The 13,693-nt window shown below is 43.3% G+C and overlaps 1 protein-coding gene across 1 annotated transcript in view; it reads right to left on the bottom strand.

Annotated features, from left to right (window-relative positions):
• ARHGEF19 (Rho guanine nucleotide exchange factor 19) overlaps positions 1–13,693 on the bottom strand; it is a 368,972-nt gene that overhangs the window by 120,734 nt on the left and 234,545 nt on the right. Inside the window, exons 4-5 of the mRNA XM_078642838.1 lie at positions 13,040–13,142; positions 6,082–6,161 (exon numbers count right to left, since the gene is read on the bottom strand). Coding sequence (XP_078498964.1) covers positions 6,082–6,161; positions 13,040–13,142 — 183 coding nt within the window. The remainder of the gene's footprint in view (positions 1–6,081; positions 6,162–13,039; positions 13,143–13,693) is intronic.

Below are 13,693 nucleotides of genomic sequence, written 5' to 3' on the forward strand. Positions count from 1 at the left end.
GGCAAGCTTAAAGTTGGCGAGTAACATGACAGGAAGGGTAGTTGTGTACGCTTAATGCATTGTGATGTAATCTTCTTTAAAGAGGTGAGCCTTTAAGTCTTTCTTAAACTGAAGCAAGGTTGGGGCGATCCTGATGAATACGTATATATTGTTCCAGATCCTGGATGCATATATTCTAAAAAGTCTTGTTTTTCCTTTTTACACCTCTTAATCTGTAGTCTGGTGGCATCCTGTTTTGTGGGAATGCAAAAAAACCCACCAGAGATCGTAAGTATGTCGGCAAGAAAAGGAGGGGTGTTTGTAGTGATGCATTTTGAAGATGGTGAAGCCTGTTAAGACGAGGCAATAGAGTTCCATTAGGGAGTGGGTGATCATATTTCTTCAGGCCCTGGATGAGATGTGCTGTGGTATGTAGGAGGCCCCTGGGGGTTGCCAATGTGGAGTCTGGGAGGTTATGGAGTAGGGCATTACCACCACCAGAGAGATCCTTGGGTAGGTGCAGACAAGTGGCAGTTGGACAGGGAGTGGATGTTTGCAATTCAAAATCTCCTATGTTAACGCCAATAAACAATCATCTAGATAAAGCAATATATCGAAACTGAGTGTGCAAGCAAGCAGCGGCTGGGAAAGACTAGGTAAGCCATGGCCATGGCCCAGGAACAGATGGCAGTGGCAAAGAGCTGTTGTCCTCGAAAACTTGGACAAGCAAACTCGAAGTGGCTAATTTACAGTCTAGAGGACAGGTACTCCATCACAAACGTGAAAAATATCCCTTCCTCCAAACTTTTAAATATGCAGCTGCAGCCCATCCATAGGGTCTGAGGGGCCACGCCCCCCTCACCTTTTGCCCCTCAGGAAGAATGTCTGTCAGGCTGAACAAAGGTCAGCCAGACAGACACTCTTAATTTTCCGGTCATTAAACCAGGAGCTAAGCATGCTCTAAATGTACAGGCTCCTGGCTGCCTGAGCTGAACTTTGCTGAGCTGGGGATGTCACAGCTCCTGTAGCATGACCTCCTCAGCTCAGCAAAAGGCCTAGAGGCCCTCCACTTTGTGATGAGACGGAGTGTCACTCATTGCCTCCGACCTGGCCGCTTCAGTTTTAAGCCATGAAGTGCCATGGGGAGAGTGTCAATCAATGGCACCTCGTCACAGAGTGGGGTGGGTTTAGCAGTCTTACTGACAAAAAGAAATTTTGTATCCCTGTTGTATGGAAAGCGGATTTCATTCGTTAAGTTTGTCATAAATGGAAAAAATCTAACTTCAGTGGGGTCTAACTATCTATACCCGTGTAAATTCGGGAAATATAAGGCAAAGTGTACAACTACACCAATGAATCAATTTAAGTAAATATACCAGGAAAACAATAATTATAAGAAAGGATCCAAAAATTTATTTGTACCGCCCAATTGGGTTACAATCTAAAACACAATCAAACACAAATTAAAAAGGTTAAAAAACAACCACCATCTGTGGCATTACAATGAAATTTCTAAGCAGTCAAAGTTAAAACAGTCGACGCGGCGTTTCGGTGCTTTTTGGTTCTTGACACCTTCTTCAGGACATTAAAAACATTTGACTCCGTATCTGTAATTTTAACAGAACTTCTTTAGAAGCGTTTCAAATGGCTTCAAAAAAACTGTTACGACTTTCTCAGGAGTTTCATATTTCCCTTGGTCTCTGACCACAGAGCTAGAATCTTCTGTGCGCACGGAGGTGCCACCGTCAGTTGTGGAGGGAAAATAATTTTCCTAGATCTTTAGACCTGGTTATATGTAGAGAGGTTCTTATTATGCTCTATGCTTTATTGGCATAATATAAATGTTGATGATTCTTAAGATCTTTTCTTCATTGATTACAGATACGGAGTCAAATGTTTTTAATGTCCTGAAGAAGGTGTCAAGAACCAAAAAGCACCGAAACGCCGCGTCGACTGTTTTAACTTTGACTGCTTAGAAATTTCATTGTAATGCCACCGATGGTGGTTGTTTTTTAACCTTTTTAATTTGTGTTTGATTGTGTTTTAGATTGTAACCTGTAACCCAATTGGGAGGTACAAATAAATTTTTTGATCCTTTCTTATAATTATTGTTTTCCTGGTATACTTAAATTGATTCATTGGTGTAGTTGTCCACTTTGCCTTATATTTCCCGAATTTACACAGGTATAGATAGTTAGACCCCACTGAAGTTAGATTTTTTCCATATATGACAAACTTAACGAATGAAATCCGCTTTCCATACAACAGGGATACAAAATTTCTTTTTGTTTGTGATTACCCCCCTCCCTGTAATACATTTCAGGGGTACCTCCTTGTGTTAATAATAAGCAGTCTTACTGACCCCATCCCACTCTGTGACGGGGTTGGGACTGCTGCCTCCCTTCATTGGCTGACTAAGGTCAGTAAATGAGGGAAGGCAGCAGTCCTAATTCTCTGGGGACCTCCGAGGCTTGACTGCAGGTATGTGGGATTTTTTTTAAATTAATGTTTGGTGAGTGAGTGTGGATTTGAATATTTGGTCATGAGTGTTGTGAATGGATGTATGTGTGCGTGCGTGTATGGATGCACGGGTGTGAGTGCTTATGTGTGCTTTTGTGTCTTGTCCGCCTAACTCCCTCCTAAAATTACCGGCCGCCATTGGTCAAGAGTCTCAAAAGAAAATGGAAGTGCCCCAGTGAAGCATATAAGTAAACAGTAAGCCCCAAGAAACAATGACGTGGCTTAGTCAAATGCGGAAAGGAGCAGCTCGCCAGGGATGAGTCTCCCTGGAAACAGACACATACTAACTCTACGATTGCCAGGAAACACTGACTGGCATAGCTAAATCGACAAAGGAATATTTGGATGGGACAGAGCCACCGTTGATTCAGGCAAAAACTGAGCAAGGTTATAAGTCTGAGATGAAGCAGCAGACCAAGACTGATGTGAAAGGGAACAGAAGGACTGGGGAGATGAAAGTCTGTCAGGAAAAAGGTTGAGGCCATGCATGAGACTTTGGGCCACATGTATCAAGAGTTTTTATGTCCAGCCTGGGCAGCGCATGCCCTGCTCTGCGGCATGCTGTATTGGGAGTATGGATTTAAAGCTCCGCCCACTCTCCATCCATATTTGCTATTGGCTTGTGTCATTATCCTTCGTAAATGCTGGCTTCTGATTCATTAATAGGCTTGTTAGTCCCTCCTTAGTACCGCCTTGTCTTCAATTGTAACCTCCCGTGAGGACTCACCCTTTTACTTCGGTTGTTACACTGTACGTCTTTTTTTTAGTCTTTAAGCACTATTTTCTTTAATGAGTTTCTCCTACTGCAGGCACGACATGCTTTCCTGCAACATTCAGCGCGCGTTGCGTGCTTTTATCTTTCCTAGCAGCCCGGGACAATGGCGGTCTGCTTTTTTTTAATAGGTCTTGCATTTACAAGAGTTTGAGCTATTGGCATTGTAAATGACAATGCTTTTTATTTATGTGTTAATTAGAAAAACAGATAAATAAAAGGCGTTGCAAGACCTATTTCACTGCAAATGCTTGTTGTGTTGGCAAACGGGCCAATTTACAGAATTGGCTCATTTGCGAATGCAAAAAATGCTTTTCACATGTATCGAACCCTATTTTGCATTTCGGTAAACTGTTACCAAATCGCAAAATGGGTTTGCGATTCACTATTGGGAATGGGGCATGTTTAGGGCGTCCCTTCCAAATAGCGAATTGTAATGGTATCTATGAATGTTTTGTGACCGTGAATGCCTTCCAATACATTTGCATTTTACCACCTACTTCAAGTAGGTGGTAACCTATTTTCAAACAGGAATGGGTCCACCAGTGACCCCTTCCCCTTTGGGAAAGGGGGCGAAAATATTTTTTTTCAGAGAAGTGGAACCAAGGACCACTGCCTGCTCTTAAAAAATGAAAAGAAAACTTTTTATTTTATGAATGCAATCCGTTTTCCGTTAAGGAAAACAGGCTGCATTTTAAAAAAAAAATCAGCTTTATTTAAAAGCAATTACGAGCATGATGGTCTATTTACCTCAGCAGGCCATCATCCCCGTGATTTTAGTGATTCCTAGGGGGTCGCAAATGGCGACCTACCTTATTAATATTCATGAGGTATGTCATTTGTGACTCCCTAGGAAATCCAGAAAGTGTTCAACACACTTGAATACATGCCGTTTTGCGATTTTCTAAATGCGAATCGCAAGGATACGCAACAAGGGAATCGCACAACGGTTCCTACATACATCTGGCCCTTAGAGGTAGTAGTGTCCGGTAGAGCAACCAGGGTCAGACAGCAGTCAACAATTCTGCTGGAGCCAGAACCCTGAAATGAAATCAATCTCTGGACGAGGCCAATCAATGTCGTCTAGTAATTGTGGGGAGTATAAGTGGAAAAAATAACTTCTTTCATGCTTACCTCCAGGCATCTCACAGAACTTTGGGAGACAGATTACATTCCTTCATAAAGAACTATACGGAGTTTACATTGACGCAAATAATCAATCTGAGCAGTGCCCTTACTCGCCGGAAGGCCTGGGGCAGCCCTTGGCCAGAGAGAGACAAGGAGAGAAATAGAAGGAGAGAGAGCAAAACGGGTTTGGGGGATTGTAAACTACAAACTACAGAAACAAACACTGACCTCACACCTGAAGCATACAGTACAAGCAGACTCAGAAGACTTATCCAGTCTGCACCAGAAGGCCGTTGTACCCGGGCAGGACCTGACAGTGCCTGATGGAGGTCAGTGACATCACCCCAGAATCCCGCCTCACTCTGTGCCTCTGAGCAGTGGACATTGACTGACCTCCCGCTAATTAACTCTGGTTGGTATTCTAGGGTGACTAGAATCCCGACTAAAAGCTGGTCATATGGCGTTCTAAATTCAGGCCTATAGGAGACCCTCAGCATGCAGGTGATTTATGACCAGAGGGCCGGCCGCGCTCCACCTCCCCGAGGACCTTGCTTCCTTGCTTCCGTGCTTCCAGCGTCAACACCACCAATGCTTTAAATGGGCCAGATACATTCCAGTGATTAGTACCTATATTTCTTTAATTTCAAAGGGAGAGTACCTGCACTTTTCAGCACTGCTGCAATACATTTAATTGGAGAGTATAGGCAGGGCTTTAAGTGGGATGAAAAAACCGAGGGGTCTCTCATAGGGGGTGTGGCCGATGTTTTTGAGGGAGTGGCTTAAAACACTTACGCTAAAAATCTGTACTTCGCATAGTGTGCTGCCCCACTGGTATTTAGCTGCATCTGTATATTCATTTAAATATATAACACAACAAGTAACATTACACCTTTGATTGTAAATTGCATGATAAATAAGCAACAACTCTGACTTCGTTGTATATAGTATTGAAAATGCTTGCTTTATTGTGAGGAAGGTTGTGGCATAAGGCTAGAGCTGCCAACTTTCAAGTTAAGAAAGCAGGTTCGAGCCTCATGTAGGCTCAACATTGTGTGATTCAAAACATGAATATGTCCTTGTGCAATGTAACTGGCGCTCATGTTAGCGCTACTGAAAAACGAGTCTCTTTGGAAATATATTAAAAGCAGTGACTGGTGTGCAATTGCAGAGCTAAGCCTTTTTTTCCTCCACCTTGAAGGTTAAAATAGAGAGCCCGATAGGGACCCGTCTCAGCACCTGCTTTTAAGAACTGCCGATGCTGAGCACTGGTGGGACCCGGCCCACTTAAAGCCCCGAGTATAGGCACTCCTCAAAGCACTAAACCGCTATATTATCATGCTTCGCCTCCCCTCACAGGTTGGAGCATGAGCGGCCAATACAAAAGTCTTGTTGGGGTGATGCAAATAATCAGATCAGAACACTCCCCGGAGGCACGTGGTGAATCCACAAACATTTACAGCGCTTCCTCGCCGAAATCAGCATCGGCCTGGTCTGTGCTCAGCAAAACTGCTGCTAAATGCAAAGCAAAACACATTGGCGTACAAAAGCACACGGGCATGCAAGCACAAAACGACATCCAGGGTATTGCAGGCATAGAAAAGCACAAACAAAGTAATACACAGGAAATCAACACGCCCGCACGAGCACACAGAGAGAGAGAGAGAGTGTCACCACCAGCTTACAGTTCAGCAGAAACCTGGACTGTCGCCGTAAGCATCGCAAAGGCCGTCGTCCGGGCTCCCTGTCCTCTGCACAGTCATTTCTGCAAGAAAGAAGTGCCTGTGATTAGTTTCTTAGTGAACAATACATCAGCGCCTAGGTTCAGTTTCACCGAATGGCAAAGATCGGTGCTAGTTTTCCAGGATCCAGAAAGCAGTGACTAGCAACGTCATAAAGCATTTATTCACGGAACTTCCTTTTTCACCACCACCCTTACATCCCCTGTCTAATTCATTTCCACCCTCCCTCCTCCTCTCCCTTTCTTCCCCTTTACCCTCTCCTTCATCACCTTCCTCTCACCGCACCCACTACCTCCACGTCCATCGTCCTAGTTATTACATAGGAGATGAATCTCACTCACTTTGAGACAGAAAAATACTTAAGGAAAGATGAGAATGAAGCTCTGCGCATCCCTTGCTGGACACTATAAACAGGTTCTCATTCCCAACATCCTCCTGGTTTTTCCTATCTGAAACCAAGGTGAGTACTTTGGGGGAATGCTGAGTTTCCTCAGTGAGCTTGGCCTACATCTTTTGCCTGACTTGGGTAGAGGGGATGGTGCACTGAGGGAATAGTGTGTGTGGGAGAGATATAAAATTGGTCCCTCCAGCTATCAATGCTCGAACTGGTAGATACAGAAATTGTGGATTTCAAAATAGGTGACCTCTGTTGTATCACAAACTAGTTAATTTCCTGTGTTGGTATTCTTAGAGCCCTTGGGTAATAGAGATAACTTCTTACAGAGAGAGAGAGAGTAGGAAACCTAGTTGTGTCCTCTCTAGCACAGCTTCATACATTTATGGGCAACTTGACTGGATTTTCAAAGAGAGGTCCTGAGGGAAATCCAAAGACTTTGGAGTAGATGCCTCACTCCCTATATAGTGGCGCGCTTCATCATCGGTGTCCATCTACACCCTGGTAGTATGGTGCCACAAGGGCAAACTTAACCGAAGTCGGACGTTTTATATAAATCACTACTGGATTGAAAGCAGGGATATATATGAAAAACAGTAAACATGTCTCAGTGTAAACCCAAGGGAATTTCCTTTATTATTTGAGTTCCCTAGACAAAGATAAAAACAGTTCAAGGGGTGGGTCTGTATGAGTGTTCATGACTCAATTGTCCCCATAAACGCCAACATGTTTCAGCCAACATTTAAATCCCATATGGGTCTGAGGCCTTCGTCAGGACTGTTAGCATCCCTGTCTGTCTCCTCATTTGTACCATGTGTAAATGTGAGTGCGAGATGTGTCGGACCCCCGTGTTAGACTGCCTCTAAGTTTTTTCTGTACTGCAGAGATAACTGGATGGTAGCTAGTTTAAAGTAAGCTGGGCCTCCATGCCCTTAGGGATAATGCCTCAAAAAGCACTTAGTGCTAGGTAAATTGCCTAAAGAAAGCATGGACACCCCAGGAATATATCGCTTTTGCCCCTATGTACTTCTTCAAGGTAGCAGTGCCTGCCTGTGGAACCTGCTGCTTCCCACCATGACCACCGATAAACAACTAGTGTTTGCACTAGGCAGCCTTACAAAGGAGGATGGGGAAAGGTGATTGGATCCTGTGCCGCACAGTACAGAAGCTGGGGGCGGCCCCGTGAAACGATCATGGGAGTTGTGGTCCAAGTGAGTATTGGACCTCATCCCTGAATGGAACAGCCATGTCAAGGACTTCAAATTAAAAAAAAAATTTTTTAGGAGTTTTATATAGCGCTAGCTGGACCCGAGGGTATCAGAGCGCTTCACAACATGTACACTTATGAGCAAATAGACGGTACAGATAATTGATATAACATGAGGGTTCTGGCCGGGTAACGAACGCACACAGAAAGGAAGGGGAAAAGGGGAGGGAGGAGGGTGTAGGAAAATTCAAACGAGCCTCTGTGCAGATTCAATGTTCAGTCATGACAGGAGTCCAAACAGAAAAAAGGTTTCTTGATTCGGGACGGTGTCATCGGTCCTTAGATTAAGGAGAGGAGGAGAGCCGGCGAAAGTATTTTTTCTTTCTTTTTTTTTGGTTGCTATCTGTTCCCTTGCGATCGTTCGAGGAAGAGGACTTTGAGTAGGTTCTTGAATTCTGGAAACGAGGGGGTCGTCCTGATGTGGGGGGGGGATGGAGTTTCAGATTTTAGAGGCGTTTCCAGCAAATGATTTGGCTGCGGTTTTTTTCTTACGTACGTGTTTTCAGCGGGATGAGTGGCAAGGTGTTGGAGCTCATGAGGCTTCTGGACTGGCCGGCCCTTTTGAGTTTGGCGGCTAAGTATTCAGGTTTGCCTGTGTGCAGGGCTTTGTGTGTGAGGCAGGCTGTTCTGAAGCTGGCTCGCAGCTCAATTGGGAGCCATTTAAGTTCTCTGATGGCGGGAGTGATGTGCTCGAATTTCCTGGTTCCAGTGACCATCCTCACTGCTGCGTTGAAGGTTGTCTTCAGGGGGACGAGGTGTGATACTGCTGTCCCGGTTAGAGTTGCAATCCCATAGTCCATTCCAGAGAGTACCAGTGCTTGGGTGGCTTGTTGAAGGTCCTTGGGAGGGAGGAAGGGTTTGATTTTGTAAAGTAGTTTCAGGTTGAGAAAGGCACTTTTGGCAGATCTTGAAATATGTTTTTTCATGTTCAGTTTCGGGTCTAGGGTGATGCCTAGAGATTTTACCGAATCTGCCAGGGCGAGGTTGCCATTGAGGGCGTCAATGGCTTTGAGCCATTCTTCAATTTGGGGGTTGTCGTTTTTGTTGGAGATGAGGAGTAATTCCGTTTTCTCTTGGTTGAGTTTCAGGTGATTATTTGCGAGCCATAGTTGCACCTCCTGAGCGTGTTGTTAAGTCTCTGGATGTCATCAATGGGGGTGGTTTCCAGATAAAGCTGCGTGTTGTGAGCATATAAGTGAAAAGGGATGTTGGATTTCCTGAGTAGAGAGGTGAGGGGTTCCATGTAAATGTTGAAAAGCTGAGGGGATAGCACAGATCCTTGGGGGACACCTCTGTGACGGGGTGGAGGTCAGACTCGAAATTTTTAATTTTTATTTTTTGTGAGCGGTTGTGGAGAAAGGAAGAGAACCAGTGGAGGACCGTCTCCTGTAGGCCAGCCCTTTCTTGCAGAACCTTGATGAGCAATTTGTGGTCAACTGTATCGAATGCGTCCAATAAGTCTAGAAGGATGAGAAGACAGCAGTGACCCGAGTCCAGTGATTTGAGGATGTCATCTATGACATTAAGGATTGCGTTTTCGGTACTGCAGCCTTTTCTGAAGCCCGATTGATGGGGGTCAAGGAGATTGATATTGTCGAGGTGTTGGGTCAGCTGAGGGAGTACACATCTTTCCAGGATTTTGGAAAGGAGTGGTAGGTTCGAAACGGGTCTGAAGTTGTTCAGGTCCTCGTGACTAGCCCTGGCTTTTTCAGCAGAGGAGTAACTTGGCCTACTTTGAGGCAGTCTGGAACACTTCCAGAGCTCAGAGAGCTGTTAATGATCTTGCACCATAGTGGGGCTAGAACAAGCTTCAGGCCTTTGGCCAGGTGCAGGGGAAGCAAATCGTTTGATGAGGGTTTAGCATTTGACATTAATTTAACTATCTCTGCTTCCTGGATGGGGTTGAAGGAGGACCAGTCTTTAGGTGTGTTGCACCATCGAAAGTGATTTTGTGGTAATCTGGTCCTACCTAATGCCCAGGTGTAACCTAAAGCGTTTCCATAGAGACATGGCTGTTTTGTGCTTAAAAAGCTGCTGCAGTAACCATATACTAAAAGGTGTAAAGGATGTGACGGCTGCATGGCAACTTCCATGTTTTTTGCCCTCTTTTTGGCTTGCTGTATCATTTGGGGAACAGGAAGAGCTGAATATAACCTGCTCAGTTGTTTCTGATTAACTACGTTTCCCATCCAGCTGGGGCTATGAGATGTTGTAGTTCGGGCCTGTAGAACTCATAACTCATAAGCCTGTAGTTCCAACGTTATTCATAACTAATCAACTTTTTTTCTGATGCTTGTGATGGTAACTTATCAATTAAGATCCAAGAGAAGTCATTCTATGTGTGCTCCATGGTGATGTAATGACGCATCAACGTAGTGATTGTCTTTTTGCACCTGAAAGTGCTCCTGTGCTCACTGATTCGAGTACGAATCTTTCTGGTGGTCATTTTAATGTATTTCAGACAACATGGGCCGATCAGTATATAAACTTCATCATTGGTGGAGTCACAATTAATATGTTGCCGCAGGGACCATGTTGTTCTTAAACCTATATCAAGTTCCTTTGCTTGTTTGGTCAGGGGCAGATGTTGCAATGACCGCATGGGTAGGGGCCTACCACTGGGGGCAAATTCCAGAGAGTCCGAATGGTAGGTTTGATAGGAGCACAAGGCTTTCGTCTGGTGTGCATCAATAACTCTCTCAGTGATTTCCCCTGTTTAAAAGAGAATATTGTTTTTTGAGATCCCAGGGACCGGAAGACAGGATCTTCCAATCTTTGGAGACAATTGTCTTCATCTGGTTGGAATGTATCCCATAAGTAGTGATCCATATGAGACGTTCATTCTTGGGTTTCTCAAAGGTCTGTAGGAGGGGTTGTTTCAGGTTGTTAAAAGCTCTTTTTCTGGCTCTCTTTATGAGGTTTTTGGGGTAACTTTTAGCCTTGAGTCTGCTGTCAACACATCAGCATGTAGTTCGTAATCACTTATGTCAGCACAATTTCTCCTAGTTCATGAAATTGGCCCACCGGCAGATTCTTTTCCATTGACTTTGGTTGAAACTGTCCTTCCTTAACAAATTGTTACAGTCAGTGGGTTTGTACTATACCTCGGTTTTTACCAAATTATCATGAAACTGTCATACCTTAACAAATTGTTATAGTCAGTGGGTTTGTAATATAACTCAGTTTTAAATTATCATCTGCTTAAATTTTGAAATCCAGAAAGGTGAAAAAAAATTGGCAGACGTGATAGTAAATCTCAGGACATCATCTCTTGTGTTTAACAATTCAACAAACTTCAGAGCCTCTAATTCATTACCTCTCCAAATGATCAACATGCAGTCTATATACTATTTCCAGGTTTTTATGTTGCCGTTGTACGGATTACTGTTGTTTTAAATGTGTTTTGTTTCAAAATCGAGGACACAGAGTCATGCTATGCTTGGGGCTAAAGTGCTGCCCATAGATGTCCTCTGTGTCAGCAAGAAGTATGGATCCTCAAATTGGAAATAATTTATAGTGAGGGCTATGTGTGTACAATCAATGGGTGTGATGGAAGCCCATGGTACTTTTTTTGGTAACGTTTCTAGAACTTTGAAGGAGGCTTCTTGAGGAATACTTGTGTAAAAAGCCTCAATTTCTAAGGTTACAAACTAGACAATATTAAAGTCAAAATCCATGTCTTGTATTGTATTGCGAACGTCTTGTAGTCAAGGCATATTGGTTACTAGTGGTATCAGGAAATGATCAGTGAATTTTGAGAGTGGCTCGAAAGGAGATCCAATTGCGGATACAATTGGCCTATCGGGAGGGGAGTATGTACCTTGCTGTATTTTTGGTAAAATGTAAAACACACTACTTTGGGACTCTCGTCTTATTACTCGGTCTTTCCCTTTAATTTGGGTAATCATGAACTGTATGTCCTCCCTGATAGACAGTTTACCTAGCACTAAGTGCTTTTAGAGGCGTTTCCTCTTAGGGAGTTGGCGGGGGGGGGGGGGGGTCACTTTAAACTAACTACAATTTGGGATCTCTGCAATGCAGAAAAAACCTAAAGAAATTCTAACACTGGCGGGTCTGCCGCATTTCACACTTTCTATAAATAGACAAAGGACAGCCCGTGCCACTACTCAGTGCATACTGCCAGATTTAGCTTGTTAAGTTACTTAGCATGCACATCATCATGGCGTATATACAGCTTACAGGACATTTCTGCAACTATTTCTCCTCCCAAACCTTTGGAATTCAGCTGTAACCAGTGTGATATATGCTGGGTAGCATGCACAAGATTAATATTTTTGCAAAAATGAACAGTGCACACAGCCTCCAGGGTGAACTAGAACCATGAACCATAACTCGTAATGAGGGCCTTAGTCTGTGAAGATACTCTCCCTAAACTGCTCATGTCAAATACACACACAGCACTTAGGATCCACTGCAAAGTATGAACATACGGGCATCCCCTATGCTTGATATATGCTGTGCTAGACTTGAGCTGTATTGTTGCACAGACATAACTGACGGTTACTGCACTTTACTGGACTACTGACATTTGTAAGTACATACAACTCTTAGCAATGACTGGACATTGTATTTATTGTTTGCTGTCTATCTATTAACTGTATCTAAGTTTCCAAATCCATCAAGAGCAATCCTTGCAAGCCCACTACCAATACATGATTGGTAGTTTGGTAGTAGGCTTGCACGAATACAAAATTCTGATGAACAAGATTTTGCCCTAAGATCACACCCTTTCTTCTATTAATTGTATTCCAGTCTGTTATTAATTGGCTGATTTTGTCTACTTTATTGCTGACTTCTTATGGAGGGCAAGTTTATTAATTCGTTAATCCTCTATTTTTGTACCTCGCTCGTAAATGTTACAGGTTCTTGATCTCACAGCTACCTCTTACCCCCCCTTCAATTAAACTCTGATACCCTCTCGGGTCATGGTCACGCTATATAAAACTTTAGGAATAAAATAAATAAATACCCACTACAAGCGGAAGTCTTGGCTATGAAAATGCCTTATTCCTAGTTCTTCGGGTTCCTGCAGAATCAGGTAATGTCTGTTCCAAAGTTTGCCCGTTAGGTCAGAAGTTCTCTAGGACCAGGAGAACTGGCCAGAAAATGACAATGTGCCCCCTTAACAATATCGCTGCAGGTACATTACCTATGCAGTGTAAACTTCTGTTATACCTCCTGCAAGATCCACTTCACTGTCATTGTCCTGCAGTCCTTACCTATGCTCGCTTTTCTCATCCTCGCCAGGTAGCAGTGCAGTCTGGTTTTGGGGACTATCGAGTCCGGTGCTGTTACACCTGCGCTGAACGACTACCGGTTTACCTACAGAATGAGAATACAGAAAAGGAAAAATGTTATGCACACTGGCCCTAACCCTTCTTGTTGCAACCCCACCTTCACATCTTTCGCCTTGCTCTCATCACTAAACACACCGCACATGTAATGCCAACCGTATATCACTGAAGTCAAACTTTTGACAAATCATAAATATATATAATTAAAAAATATATACTCTAAAATATTTAATAAAAATTATATTATATTTAAAGAGTTTCATGTTTTAAATACACTACTTTAAGGTAATGTATTTATTTTTTTAAAACAAGCATAGAGGCTCACAATATTTTTGACAAAGTTTTAGACACAATATTTTGTATTCTGATATTGTTGCACATAATATTCTGTCAGTGACATTTTGTGTAGAATAGCACAAGTAGACGTTTGCTTAAAGTGAAATGTAAAAGCAACAATAAATAAAAGTCCATGTATGCTTATGACAGCTGTATTAATGACAGTGATTGGTAAAAATGTGGCACACCTGGAGGGAGGAGCCATGATTTCCCTGCTGCACTGCCAAGCTGCGCAGGAAAGAC

This window comes from Lissotriton helveticus, chromosome 5_1 (assembly GCF_964261635.1).
Source record: "Lissotriton helveticus chromosome 5_1, aLisHel1.1, whole genome shotgun sequence".
In the NCBI taxonomy this organism is placed as follows: Eukaryota; Metazoa; Chordata; class Amphibia; order Caudata; family Salamandridae; genus Lissotriton; species Lissotriton helveticus.